Genomic DNA, 14655 nt, shown 5'->3' with positions numbered 1-14655 from the left:
ACAGAGCCAACAACAGGCTAAAATAATCCTGGGCTGGCAGTGCCATTGTGGGGGAGATTTCAGCTGCACAGAGCAGCTGGGATGAGACATTCCTCTTCCCCAAGGGGCCAGACAAGATTACTGTATATGGACAAGCCTGTGACAGGCCTCTCCTGCGTGGCAAACAGGCCATCCTTGGCTGCACAGCTGGGAGAGATCCCTGCTGGCTTCCAGGGCCACGATTTCCCCTGTCAGAATTCCAGAACAAGGCTTTATCTCATGAGGATCCAGCAGGGGGGACAGAGCCAGGCAGGAGAGCCTGAGGCCAGAGAAGACCCACAAACAGCTGCACAGCAAAAAACTTTGCTTTTCAGCTTCTCAGCAGCTTTTAACCATCAAAGAGAGCCCCAGGCTCCTGGTGGGGTCTTACTGTGGGTCCCCACAAGCACAAGAACTTGTCCAGCAACACAGCTGAAACAAAGCTTTTTTACATTATTTCCCCCTCCTTTATTTTTTTCCTCTTGTCCAGTCTTCAAGTCAGAATCAGGATGAAGCCCAGCTGAGGCTGAGTGATGGTGGCTCTGCTCAGAGCTTCCTGTTGCCCCACCAGAACAACTCTCCCAGCACAGGGGACAGTGACAGATTGGCACATCATGGAATAGGTGCTATAGAAACCACACAGTTCTTAGAAGCAAAAAAGATTTTTCTCTCCCCACCCCCCTCTTTCAAAAAATAACCCACTTAGTTTCACATATTCTCTCTCTATACTGTATATATATATTATATATAGACACAATTCTCTGGTAAACATTTACAAGATATGGTAAATAACATTGAAAATTTCTATTTCCGTTTGCACAAGAGCGCGCACTCACACGCCAGCACACAAGGACACACACAGTCAGGTACAACCAATAAATAAATACTTTTTTTCCCCCCCCCAACCTCAGAAATTATTAAAAAAAAAAAAAACAAAACACTGCTATTGAGCGGCCCAAAGACACTCTCAGTTAATACAGACAGCAAATATTGTGCAGAATTTCTTGGCTGTTTTTTTTTTTTTTTGTTTAAAAACCAAGGAAAGAAGCTTGAAAAGGTTTAGTGTCAGCAATGTTGCTTGGCCAGGTGATGTTTCAGGTGACCTGTGGGTCCCTGTCCCTTTCCCTCCAGACAGGTGACAGATCTGTCCTAAGAACCTTGAGGGAACAGGAGCAGCCTGGGAAGGAGGGAGGGCACGAGCTTTTCACTCTGCTTGGTGGAAAGGTGGAAGGTTCTCACAGGAACTGGCAGATCTCAAGCTCTTTGTTTCCTGTGTTACTGCAGCCTGGCACCAGGGAATTTCCCAGATTGTTGTACACATCTGTTGGGATTATGAGGAGTGAAGGGATGGCCATTGCTCTCCCCCTGCCCCTTCCCCAAAGGGTTCAGGATGTGCCACTGCCTTTTCCAGCTGCAACCTCCATGTCCCAGAATATAGAAATTACTGATTTGCTCAGAAACAGCAAACTGCTCTATCAGGCTCCTCGGTCCTTCCCTGAAGCAGCAGATTTCTCTGGTGCAGGCTGACAATCACCTTTTTTTCTGCCAGCAACATCTGACACACGCCACGAGCCAACACAAACCAGCACAGACAGATGTTCCACAGGAGGAGGAAGGGCCCCTTTCCCTCCCGTGGGAGAACTCCAGCAGCAAGGCAGGAGCAGGGCCAGAGGAGAGCACACACACAGCACACACATTGCACCAGGGGGGGAACACAAATGTTTGCAGCAAAACTTGAGAGAAAGTACCCTCAGAGAGAGCTCCAGCCCAGCACCCTCAGCACTGCCCTCTCCAGCTGGGCTGGACCCTTCATCCACCCACCCCTCTCCTTTTCCTGTATTTTTTTTTTTTTTTACCTGAGTTGAAAAAATGACTCCGAAGCCTCTGCAGGGCAGCCTGTGTGGGACACAGCAGCTGGAGAGGCACTTCATGCAGTGGGCTCCAGGCTGTGCAGGAAAAAGTGGCCACACAAGTGCATCTTCCCAAAGCAAAGACCACTCAGGGACCTTGGGCTATTTTCCTCTCACAGGCCTGTGGGAGAAGCCCACCAAGACCTAACTGGAGATGCTCAGTGGGTTTAGGGGACTCAACAGCCAGCCCTGAAGCTGTCAGAGGGAAAGTCAGGATAATCAGGAGCTCTGACTTGCCTTCTGAGGAGCCCTTCCCTCACAAGGGCTCAGAGGAACAACAAGGAGACCAGACTCCTACCACAAGCAGCTAAAGTAAGGCAGGTAAGAAAACCTCCAGCCTGGAGTTCCCAGAGGAGGCCAGGACCAGATTTCCCAGCGTTCAGAGAACATTACAGAGGCTGGATTTTGAAAAATCACCCCAATGCTGAATTTGGAGCTGTTCTGAAAATCCATCCAGACACGAACCTCTTGTGTGCTCAGATATTGTAGGAACAATGTAAAATCCCAGGGACAAAACAGAGCCCTGAAAAAAGAAAATACTGAAGGGGAAGCAATGCATTGAGGGACAAGATCAAAAGAGGAATTTCTATGATCAAAGTCCCCCCCATTACTGGCAGAACCTCATTGTGTTGGTGAAGAGCTGAGAACTGGCAGCATCCCTGTGCTGCCTGGGCTCGCAGGGCTGGCTGCCTTCCCACCCCACAGGGAAGGGCTGCCCAAGGAAGCAGCTTTCCAAGGAATCAGTTTTCCCTCTGTGCCACCAAGCTCTGCTCCCCCAGCCCCCGAGCTCCACCCTGGGATGAGGCAATGCCTGGGCAGTTTTGGTGCCCCTCCAAGGCCAGGAAGGCTCTGCCTGGTCCTGCTCCCAGCACAGGAACACACCTGGAGGGATCTTTGGTTGAGTCACTGCAGAAGGTCTGAGCCAGGGCCCGTGCTGAGCCCAGGGGACTCCCAGCTCACATGGCAGCACGTGTCCCACCACCTGAGTCCCACAGGGGTGGCACTTGGAGAGACAGGAGAAGGGAGGAAGCATCGGAGGGGAGTCCTGGCTCTTTGGGTGCCTCGTCTGCCCCAGGTCTTTCATTTGTTCTCGATCAGAGTCTGCACTTTATAGACCAGGTCCCGAGCCAGCTTCAGGATCTGTTTGGTGTTGTGGCGCTCGGCCATTTCTGCAAAGAGACACAGGGACAGGTCAGGCCTGAGCAGCCCCCACCCCACAGCTCTGCTGCCCACATCCCCACCCTCCCCTCACAGGGACACCTGGCTCTGCAGAGCCGTCCTTAACCAGCCCCTCGGGATAGGTGTCCTGGGTTGTAGTGTATTTATTTATTCTATCACCATCTTCATGAGCTGTTAAACCAGGTGGGGCAGTGTTTTCCCAGGCCCCTCCTTTGGGCTCTTCTGCTCATGGCCCATCAATGCCTTGCCCAGGACTCACAGGGAACTCCCTCCAGGAGCTCTCTCTGTGTAATGGGCCATCAAGGAGCCACTGCACGACTCCTCATCCCATTGTGAGATGCTCCGCCCAGGGGGAGGAGCCAAGAATTCCCACTTGGATATAATCTGGGATTTGGGACAGTACAAGGAGCCCTTACCTACTGGATTCCCAGAGGAGCAGAGCTACCAGACCTTTCTACAGGATCACTGCTTCAGGAACACCACCTCACCTGGACTGCTTCCATCACCCTGCTCAGGTTGTATTCTGACTGTGTCAGCGGTCTTTTGTATTATTGCATTTATTTTATTTTACTTTTTTTCTTTCTTCTTATTAAATTGTATTTCTGACTTGGAGCCTCTCACTCTCAAATTTTGCTTTCAAACCATGACAATGGGGAAAGCAGCAGGAAGCACAACCCAAACCTCAGTTCCCTTCAACACATCCAGGTTGGGCACTGCTGAGGAGGGCAGGTGGATTCCTGCCCCACCAGACCCCTCAGAGCTCTGGGTGTGTTAAACATCTCCAGCACTGCCCAGATGTGAATGTCCACAGCCAGCCACGAGCTGCCCACACCTGAGCATCTGCCCCAGTCTCAGCCCAACACGAGCACGAGCTGTACCATTGAAAAACTTGATGATGTCTGTAAAATCCATGTTGTTCTCCAGGATGATGTCCCTGTACATCTCCACCAGGGCCAGGGCTATGAAGAGCACGTAGTGAGCAGAGGAGACGTGAGCAGCAGCCCAGATGGTCTCCCAGACAGCAAAGACGTCGTCGTACACCAGCTCTGTGAGCAGAGAACAACAGTCACCACCCCACTCAGCCCACCCTGGCTCACTGCAGCTCTGGGGGGACACTCTGGGTGCTTCCTTCCCACAGCAACCTGCTCCAGCTGGGAGCAGTAAGCCAGTCATCTGTAGGGAGAAATATTCTGCCTGGCAGGAGGTGACACAGGCCCCAGGACACACTCGTGGAGAGGCTCAGCAGCAGCTCTGGAACAACAGGTTCTGTCTCTAGACAGAACAATCAGTCAGACATAAACCAGGGAAAAGTGAAAAGGAATTAAAAGTGAGTTTAAGCCTGCTGAGAAGCCTGGAAGCAGACCCTGCCCCACCCTTGGGCGGTCTCGGCACACACCTCTCTTGAAGTCCAGGAGAAACCACCGGTAGCAGAAGTAGAAATGAGTGTAATCCCCATTCTGGTGCATCAGCTCAAAGAGCTCAGAGTCCAGAATCTGCCAAGAGAAGCAAAAGGAAACTCAGGAATGCACACACAAGGCACCAGACATCCCTCTGCCTACTTCCCTCATCCCACTGCTCTCCTACTGCACTAGCTCCTCCCTTCCTTTCCTGCTCCAGGCTGTCCTTAGAGCCCTTGCTGTCCCTCCTGTTCCCTCAACCCCTCCAGGACCAGCTTTCCCCCTTGGATGTGAGGAGGTGCCATCCCTGTGCCAGGAACTCTCACCTGGATCAGTGACCTCATGTTGGCAAAGTGGGTGTCCATGGCTCCTCCATGGGGGAAGTTCTGGTTCATCCTCTTCATCAGCTCGGTGAAGCAGCTGAAAGCCAGAGCCTCTGTGCAGGGAGGAGAGACATCACTGCTGCTGCAAGGGCAGTGCTGCTCCACTGCTGCTGCAACCTCCCTCCAGAAAGTTCCCCCTGGCTCCAGGGTGGGCTCCTGGGACAAATGGGATCCTGCTCCACACCTCCAGGCACTCCACTGCAAAGGGCCACCACCCAGCTGGCACTTCCCCACACATCCCCACACAGGGACAGGGAAAGCAGAGCAAAGCCACCCACTCACCATCATCCAGGATGACCAGGAGAGGGGCCAGCAGGTCACACATCCCCTGCACATAGCCAATCTCAATGTGCTGCCAGATGTAGCTGTGTGAGAGAGCAGGAGAGGTGACCTGGGGCCTGAGTGCCACCACCTGCCACCTCCTCTGCCCATGCCCTCTCTCCCTTCCCAGGATGCTGGGGTAAATCACACCTGTTCATTCTGTTATCCCTGTGCTGCAAGTGATTAAATTCTTGTGGTGTCTCCCAGGTAAGGCATGCATGGCACAGTCCTGGATCAACACCCTGCCATGGCCACATCCAGGGTCAATCCAGGGCTGTGCCATGGCCATTGCAGGGAAAATCAGTGCAGGGAAAAGCAAAATGGGAGAGCACAACACAGTGGGGTCATTGGTTAAAGGGTAGAGACTGATAGAATTTGTTAAACTCTCATTCTTATTCTCTTCCCTCCATTCATCCTCTTGGTTCTCTCTGCAGACACTGCCTGCCTGGCCTTTCCCATTCCCAGTGTCCCAGGAAGCACCCAGCCCCGCAGGGATATCTTCCCTTTTTTGGTAGCAAGGCAAAATGTGTTCAGAGAGGACTCAGATCTGCTGCTGGCACAAGGGAAGGATCTTTTCCATCCTGCTCACTGGTTTTCCAAACTGAAGGTCTAATCTCAGCAGAGATCTCCAGCTCTGGCTGTCGGGTGAAGTGACAACACTGATGGAACTGCAGCTTCTCCTCATGTTTGCAAGATGAGTAATAATATTTTATCCTTCACTGCCTGTGAAGCAGCAGCTGAGCTGGAGCTGGTCTGAGTCTGTGAGTGTCACTAGGCAAGCTCTGAGTCACAGGGACTCAGAAATGCACCCAGCTCTGGCTCTCTTCTGGGATTTTGGGCGGGCACAAACCATTCCTGTGCTTCAGGCACTTTCTCATTAGCACTACAGCTCTGTGGCCTGATCCTCATTAAAACATTTCCCAGGAATGCTCCAGGAAGCAGGTGGGCTGCACTGGGTTCCTGGGCAGCCCAAGGGATCCTCTGCTTTGGCCCAAACCCCAGGACACAGCAGTGATGAGGAAGGACAACCGGACACCTCAGTCTGGAAACCATATACTTGGAGCTGTGACCCCCAGATGTGGGGAGCAAGGCAAGGAGCAAAACTCCACAACCACAGCCCAGTTTGAAGCTCCAGCCTGCAGGTGAATCCCAGGAAGGCCCCCACAGCCCCCACCTGCACATGACGTTGCGGAGCTTCTCCAGGTTGGCGGGGGTGAAGTACCAGTAGTTGCGGTCGCAGCGCTGCACGTCCTTCTCGATGCGGTGCAGGTTCACCGTGTACATGTCCAGCAGCTCTGGCTGCCCAAAACAAGAGCAGAGCTTGATTTGTTTTCCAGTAAAAAAAGCAGGGAGAGAGTTGCAAGGGCAGTGGATTGACAGGAGCAGAGTTTGGGTGGAAGGTGGGAGCCCCTCTCTGCCCAACTGCGGGATCAGCATTGGGGAAATGCAGGTAAATCCCCAGTGAGGCACAGCTGGGGTGTGTGCTTCAGTTCTGGGCTCCACAGCTCAAGAAAGACAAGGAGCTGCCAGAGAGGGTCCAGCAGAGGCCAGGGGGATTATTTGGGGACTGAAGTATCTCTCTGATGAGGAGAGACTGGGGGAGCTGGGCCTGGTCAGTCTGGAGAAGAGAGGGCTGAGAGGAAATCTCATCAATCTATACAAACATCCCAAATCATGTGCCAAAAGGAGAGTGCCAGACTCTTCTCAGTGATGCCGAGTGACAGGACAAGGAGCAATGGCCATAAACTGAAACACAAGTTCTACCTCAACATGAAGAAAAACTTCTTCCTATGCAGGGTGGCAGAGCCCTGGAACAGCTGCCCAGGGAGAAAATGGAATCTCTCTCTCTAGAGACATCCCAAACCCACCTGGACACACTCCTGTGTCACCTACCCCAGGTGAGCCTCCCTTGGCAGGGAGGTTGGACTGGATGATCTCTAGAGGGCCCTTCCCACCTCAGCTATTCTGAGGTTCTGTGGTCCAGTGAGGCAGCCAGGAAGGAACCCCCCCCTGGCCTGGTCTGTACTTACAGAGTAGGTAACACCCGTGGAGGAAAGAGCAGCTGGTTCACTGCTGGTCAGATCAGTCACAGTCAGAGAGTCCAGCTGTGGGTACAGACTCTCCATCTCTGGCTCCTCAGAGAGGTTGTCCTCACTCTCCACCAGGCTCTGCTTCTCAGCCTCGCTGTCTGCCCAGCTCTCCACCACAGTCAGGGCCACAGTGTCACTGTCACGCAGGAGCCCTGCAGAGCCCTCGCCCATGGGGACAAAGTCCACACTCCCACCAGTGGGAAATTCACCTTCCAGGCTGTCTTGGCCTTGCAGATTTTCCTGCTGGGCACCATCCGTGTCCGGTGGGGCTGGAACATCAGAGCCAGCAGCCTTTCCCTGGGAGCTGGAGGAGGATTTGGTGGTTTCCAGGGCACTGTCCTCGTTGCTGAAGCTGCGCTCCGAGAACCCCGACGTGATGGAGAAGTTTTGGGAAGAGGGGTGGCCAGAATCAGGGGAACAGGTGCCGTTGGGGACTGTCCCGTTGGGGATCTTGCTTTGTTTGCCATCTTCCAGCTGAGAATCTACCTCAGTCTGTTCCACCTCATCCACAGATTCAAACACCTGCAAAATGGGAAGACATCCCAGGTATTCAGCAAGTGTTAGGAACACAGACACTACATCTTCAAGAGCTGTGTCCTCATAGTGCCCATGCTCCCAGCAGTGGAGAGGGAGGAAAATCCCCCCTTCAGCTTCTTCTCCCTGGATTTGAGTCAGTGCTTGGTCTTTTGCAAAACTCCAAGCCCACAAATCCCTGTGCTTTTCTTGGCATTATATACTGGGCAGAAATTTCAACAGGTGTTAAAACACCTGGGCATGAAGAGAGGGAGGAGCCACAGGCCTTCAGGTGTGAGGCCACAGGGCAGAGCTGGCAGGTGAAGATTGAACACCATGAGCAGAGCACAGTTCTGACATCAGTAGCTCCAAAGCAGGTTGGGGGCTCATTTATCTATTCCAACCCTGATTCTGTTTGCCAGAAATCACTGTGGTTGTGGTGAGGGGTCAACCCAACCCAAGGCAGAGCCGTGGGGACAAGGGATGGAGGGACAAGGTGCTCACCTGGGTGCTGGAGCTGGAGTCACTCTGCAGCCGGGCGTGGTTCTGCCGGCCAGAGCTGCAGCTCTGCGAGGACTGCAGGGAACAGGGGAAAGGGCAGTGAGAAAGGAAAGAAAAAGGGTCAAGGTGAGGGAACTCAAGCAGAGGTGGCACTTCTGCAGGTGAAGAACAAGCAGAAAGTGCATCCAGTAAATATCTGACCCATGGAGGACGCTCTTGTCACATCAATGCTGCTGTGTCACCCAGCACAGTGCCCTGCCTCAGCCCCTGGCACTGCTGGGAAGGTGACAAAGCCACAGCCCCAGGTCAGTGCACTTGTTCAAGTGCTGTGTGTTGGCTCTGAAGGAGCTGCTCTCCTCTGGCCTGCACAGAGGTCACGCTGCCTCCCTGGAGTGCAAATTTCTACAAATCTCTGTCCTAATTTGGCAGCAATGCAGCTCAGCCCAGCTCAGTTTACATAAACGATGAAGTCAGGCTATAAAACAGTCCCTCCAAGCATATTCATGCTTTTTTCCTTTTCTTCAAGGACAAATATTGATGTTTTAAGCCAGACTCAGTGGAAGCAGCTCCTCTCAAAGTCACGAGCACCCTGTTCTGGCTTCCAGCTGAAGCACAGAGGGAAGGGCTGAGTTTTGCAGGCACCAGTTCCGTGCTTGGCTCTGTGGGTTCCCTCTGAGCAACCAGCCCCCAATGAGAGCAAGTCCTTCCCATGAGCAGAGCATGGCCACGACATCACACACAAACAATAGGATTTTAAGAAAATACAGCACATTCAGAACAGCAGTTGTCCCCACCCTTGTATTGTGGGTGTTTGCTGGGCAGGGCTCTGGTGGGGAGAGGAAGGGTGACAGTTTTCCTCCATTACCATGGGAGCACTTAAAACTGGAAGTTTCAGGTTGAGATGGGAAAAGGGGGGAAACTTTGCGTGTGTTCACTCTGCCAGGTCCCTTCCCAGTGCCTGTTCCCAGAACAGGAACATGTGGGTACAGAGGAAGAGTGGTGGAGATGCTGAGGGGATGGGAATGATGCCCAGGGCTTCAGCCAACAGAGCAGGGCCACTGCTCACCCTGAGAGCTGCATCATCCAGTCCCACTCTGCCTTCCCTGCATCTCTCCCTCTCTGGGCACACACATAGTCTCCAGGACTGGGGCTGAGCTCATCTCTTTCCCAAAGCACCCCACAAACTTCCCAGAGAGAAGCAGATCAAGTCTCCAGCTCTCACCTCCCCTTGCCTCTGGGCCAGCAGCCTGAGGTCAGGGAAGGCTCTGCCATGCTGGGCTCTTCTCCTCCAAGGACAAAAGTCTCATGGAAACACTCCCTGGACTCTGTTCCCAGGACTGCCTTTACTTTCACAGGCTTTTCCCTCCACACCCTTTGGTTTGGGCAGTGGATCTCATTCCTCACTGCATTGCTAAAAGCCAGTCCCAAGGTGCTGGGTATCCCCATGGATGACAGAGTGTGCTGAGGCTTTTCCCATGCTGGAAAAGGGAGCCAGGAAACCCAGTGCCCTCCTTCACAGCCCCTCAGTGCCAGGAACATGCTCTTCCTCCTCACCCTTACTTCCAACCATCTTCCATGGAGCTAATCCTGATGTGCCCCAGGAGTGCCATGAGTATTTCACTTCCACAGAATACAGCAAGACACACAGGTGGGCACAGTCAGGGGAGGAGGGCGGGCAGGACCTGTGTCCCCACCCCACAGGACTCTGGGTGGGCACTGCCCAAGCCTCACACACCCCTCACCTCGTTGCTGATGGTTGAATCCCTGTGCATCATCCTCTGTATGTGTGAGTCCAGGCTGGCCCCCGAGGAGCACTTGGCCAGGGCGGCGGCGTGCGACTCCTTCTCGCGCTGCCGGACGATGGCCTCGCAGCCCAGCCACTCTGCCATTGTGTGCTCATAGCATGCCCTGGTCTGCTCATCAGCCTGGGACACAGGAGGGCACAGGGCTGGGAAGGGCTGTGCCTGGAGAGCCCCAAACCAGCCCCTCCTGAGCCCCAAAAAGGGGGTGCACATTAGTGTGGACTGTGGCTCATGGGACACAGCCACCATCACCCAGTGCAGTGCCTGATCCACAAAACGTGGCCAAAATTTGGGTGGAAAAATGCCCACTCATCTCCTCCCTGCCCTCCCAAGGTGCACAAGACACTGAACACGAGGAGCTGCACAAGCCAGTGGCAAGCTTGGCCCTATCAATTCCTGCTGATCCAAGTGTTTGTCCCACTCCTTCAGCCCAGCCCAGAGTGGATGTGAGGCTCAGTGGGCTCACAGGGTGGGCTCTGCCAACAGACCCTCCCACTGGGCAGGACCAGGGCACACCAGTGAGCACACCCTCACCAACCTCCTTCCTCTCTGCCTCTGTCATCCCAAACTGGTAATGGCCCAGCAGGAAGGGCCAAACAGCCTTCCTGATCTCGTGCTGGATCCCGCCGTAGTAGATCAGCCGCAGCAGCTCCTGGTCCTCGTAACTCTGTGGGAACAGCCTGAGTCAGGGCACAGACACAGCCAGGACATCGGATGTGTGGGTGTCCCCAGCCTGGCTGTGCCACCCCTCAACACCCAGAGCACAGCCAGACCCCGACCCACCCCAGCTCTACTGCAGATGATCCCTCAGAACCTGCCTGAGGCTGCTGTGGGTGGATATTTTGGCTCCCCACACCAAAAAGTGACCCACCAAAGTCACCAAGGGCCACTGCTGTGCCTCTGACCTGCCAGCACATCAGGACCCCAGTCAGGACAGCAGTGACAGACACTGCTGCAGGCAGGCTCTTTAAGCAGCACTTTCAGAAGAGCAGTGATCACTCCCCAGCTCCAACACACCAAAGATTAGGAGTCTCAGGCTCTGTCCAGCCTGGTCGACTTCCCTCCTTGAGGAAATCCTTGATGCTGTTTCACCACCTCCCCCAGGTTACACCTACTTCAGTGACACTGCCCTGGGTTCCAGCAGAGCTGGATGTGTCCCCAGGGCGTGGCCCTACCGAGCTGTCCTGCAGGTATCTGTGCCAGATGTCCACGGTGAGCCCCGCGGTGGCACTGCAGGGGACATCAGGGGACACGATGCTGTGGTTCACCAGCGCCGACAGGTGAGTCCTCACCGTGGACAGGTGTCTGCAATAGGCCAGCCCTGCAGCAGGAACGTGGGGAATGGGATTGGTAAGAAAATCCTTACAGGTTTTGAATGATGACCTTGAAAATAGACTCAATATTTAGAGAAATAGAACTGTGAAAAAATGTATTGTAGTAGGAGCCACAAGGGGTATTTTAAGGTGATTGGCTTAAAAACTGGCTTGAAAATAGACTAGATATTTTAGAGTACTAGAACTATGAAAAATAGAACTGTGAAAAATGTAGTAGGATCCACAAGGCGTATTTTTAGATGATTGTCTTAGAAGCATTTAGCAACATTGTGTAGCAAAAGCTGATAGGCAAAAAAAAAAAAGCTTATAATGTATTGTAATTAAGAAATAGTTTAGCTTCTGATTTTGGTGGTGTGAATTGTAACATCTGTACCATTTCACCCTTTACATGAGACTGAAAATGGAATAAAAATCTTTAAAATGCCTCTCAAGAGCCCCATCTCTAGGTCAAAAAAAGAGGATAATCCCACACAGGAACACCACACTTCAGCTGTGGAACTCTGGGAAACAGGAGGATGAAGAGCCGGAGAAAGCTCTGGTGAGGCTGGGCCCTGGGGGAGACCCTCTGCAGCCACAGCCAGCCCTTGGAGCAGGGACTCTGCCAGGACAAGTCCCTGGTACCCCTTGTCCCTTGTCATCTTGTCCCCCCAGTGCTGCTGCTCACGGGGCTCCAGGCTGAGAGTCAGAGTCCAGCTGTTTGCTCCCCACCCTGAGCACATACAGCAGGCTGATCCCAGCTCCCCCAGCCACTGCCAGCTCCCCCAGCATCACTCCCAGCCCAGAGCCCAGAGCCTCACCCCTCACACATCCCAAAGCAGCAGGGGGGTGATGAGTACTCACATCCATAGAAAGCCCGGGACAGGATCTGGTACTTCATGTTGTCACAGAGAAGCTTCAGAGGAGCTCTGCCAACAAAAACACACAGGATGTGAGGGGAGAAAATGAGGGGAGAAGATGCTCCTGTGCATCCCCTCAGCCTGGCTTAGATCCTGCTGATCCAGCTTTGCCTGCAGAGATTCACCAGGATCAGAGCAGCAATTCCTGCTGCCAGGCTGTGGAGCAGCTGAGATGTGCCAGATGCAGGGACAAGCCTGACCTCAGCCACATCCCATTGAGCCTGCCATGGCTCCTGGACACTGAGCCCTGGCCCTGCTGTCCCCCTGTGTCCCCCTGTGTCCCCATACCTCTCGTGGCTGCAGCCATTGGCTGGGCCCCCGTCGGAGGAGCCGCTCTGGGAGCAGGAGGAGCAGGAGGATTTGCGGGTGCTGGGCTGCCACATGGGGGGCAGGACAGCCCCTGGAGCATCCATCAGGTCCTGGGGCACTGCAGGAGGGCAGAGAAAAGCATCAGCTACAGCCTGGCACTGCCCTGGAGTCAGGGAGCTGCAGGGGCCCAACAGAGAGAAAGAGCTTTCATTGGCAAATGCAGCATCCCACTCTTCCCAAGCAGGACCCACCACAGGGAATCACAGCAGTGGTGAGCTCAGGAGAAAGGAAAGGGAACAAAGAGCACCGAGGAGAGAGAACCATGGCTAATTAACCAGCTAATTCAGAAAGCTGATCTTAAACTGCTTCGTGCTGAGCAAGGCAGAAACCCAACACCCAGCACAGAGGCTCCAGAGAAGGGGCTGCAGAGAGAAAACAGGACTGAAATCAGCTGCTGTCCCAGGAAGAGTGGATTACTGGAAGAGAAAAGGCCCATCCCTCAAAGGAACCCATCCAAAGTTCAGGGAAACAAGGGAGAATCCAAATCACGAGGCAGGAGATGAAGCCTTGGATGAAGAGGTTGAGAGGGACAGCAGGAGCTCTGCATGTTGTCACTTGTTAATCCCTGCTTAAAGTCAAAGTGCTACTGCAAAGGCCTTGGGTCCTGCTCATGTACCACCCACACACAGCCCAGGCCACGAGGAATAATCCTTTTTACTCCTCCTTGGGAATTTAATTGTGGTAGAAATTTCATCTTCTGGCTGGGCAAAGGTGTCCTCACTCTCCCTTGGTCTCACTGACTTCTCCCTGCTCTTGATAAGGAATAAATGACATTGGCAGGAAAAATATTGAATTATTCCCACAAATGTCCCCTCCCACTGAGCTGATGGGTCAGTGACAGTCAGTGGTGACAGGGACAGCTCTGCAGGACCTCTCAAGTGACAACACAGGCGAGCTGAGCACCAGACCCAACCAACAGCTCATTACACTGATGCCAAGAGGTGCCCAGAGCAGCATGGAGAGCTCGGGATGTGCCAGGGACACTCAGACACCATTTAGGGATCACCACCATCCTGCTTCCAGCTGGAATCTTCATCATCTTCCCTCTCCCATCAGTCACAGGTGCAAGGAATGGGTGAAAAGCACCATTAATGGCAACTAGAGACACGGAGAGAGGACAAAGGCACCAGTGAAAGGGGAGAAAGGAAGAATCTGTGGAGAAGAGAGAATGATGCAGTTCCACCCCTGGCTGGGGAGGTGCAGAGGAACAGCACAGGCTGTGATGATGCCAGCTGAGGAGATGGCAGCAATTAATTTCCCAGAAAATGTGGCCCCCAGCGTGGAATTTTAAGGGGTAGATCAAAAGGCAGCCACAGAAAGGCACATCTCTATCTGCTGTTTGAGCTTCAATCAGGTTTTTATCTGACTCACTGAATGATGTTAGTCAGCTGAAGGCAGGGAGGACCAGGTATAATCTCAACTGACGTTATGGAGGAGTCACAGCGGATGTAATTTCTCCCTCATAACCTCCAAAATGCAGGAAAAAGGTTTCCATCAGATTTCAGAGCTTTTTTAAAAAAACACTCCACAAGTCTTCTACCTAAAACTCATGCTTTCCCCCTTATGAAATCAGCTATGATGTCCCCAGAGGTCAGAAAACAGCTCTTGGCATCTCATGAAGAGTGAGGATGAATGTACAAACATTTCAGCCAGGTTCAGATCATTCACCACCAGACATTAAGAGGCATTTCTGGTTTGGAGAATCCAGCAGCATCCCCTCCCTCGAGTTAGGGACTGAAGACAGGTGGGTGCTGTAACCTCCCCTTTGTGCTGCAGGAGCCACACTGGAGGAACATCACTGGATTTAGTGCAGCCTGGGGGCAGCAAGAGAAAAATCAGCCCTGGGGGCTTGTGATGGCAGAAAGTGGCCCCCAAGAGACCAAAGTGAGTCTTTTCACTGAAATTATGTGTAAGAGAGGTTTTTTTCTGACCATTAACATTG

The 14655-nt window shown here is 53.2% G+C and overlaps 1 protein-coding gene across 1 annotated transcript in view; it reads right to left on the bottom strand.

The window, feature by feature from the left end:
* Positions 1–1315: 1315 nt before the first annotated feature.
* SGSM1 (small G protein signaling modulator 1) overlaps positions 1316–14655 on the bottom strand; it is a 34119-nt gene continuing 20779 nt past the window's right edge. The window contains exons 13-25 of the mRNA XM_083873690.1: positions 12633–12771; positions 12289–12353; positions 11290–11435; positions 10653–10781; positions 10055–10237; positions 8316–8387; positions 7239–7820; positions 6383–6507; positions 5170–5252; positions 4831–4940; positions 4504–4600; positions 3986–4153; positions 1316–3097 (exon numbers count right to left, since the gene is read on the bottom strand). Of these exons, the coding sequence (XP_083729816.1) occupies positions 3009–3097; positions 3986–4153; positions 4504–4600; positions 4831–4940; positions 5170–5252; positions 6383–6507; positions 7239–7820; positions 8316–8387; positions 10055–10237; positions 10653–10781; positions 11290–11435; positions 12289–12353; positions 12633–12771 (1988 nt within the window). The 3' untranslated portion in view covers positions 1316–3008. The remainder of the gene's footprint in view (positions 3098–3985; positions 4154–4503; positions 4601–4830; positions 4941–5169; positions 5253–6382; positions 6508–7238; positions 7821–8315; positions 8388–10054; positions 10238–10652; positions 10782–11289; positions 11436–12288; positions 12354–12632; positions 12772–14655) is intronic.

Source organism: Zosterops lateralis (genome assembly GCF_965231275.1).
Source record: "Zosterops lateralis genome assembly, chromosome: 17".
Taxonomy (NCBI): domain Eukaryota; kingdom Metazoa; phylum Chordata; class Aves; order Passeriformes; family Zosteropidae; genus Zosterops; species Zosterops lateralis.
This window is presented reverse-complemented; position numbering and strand designations above follow the sequence as displayed.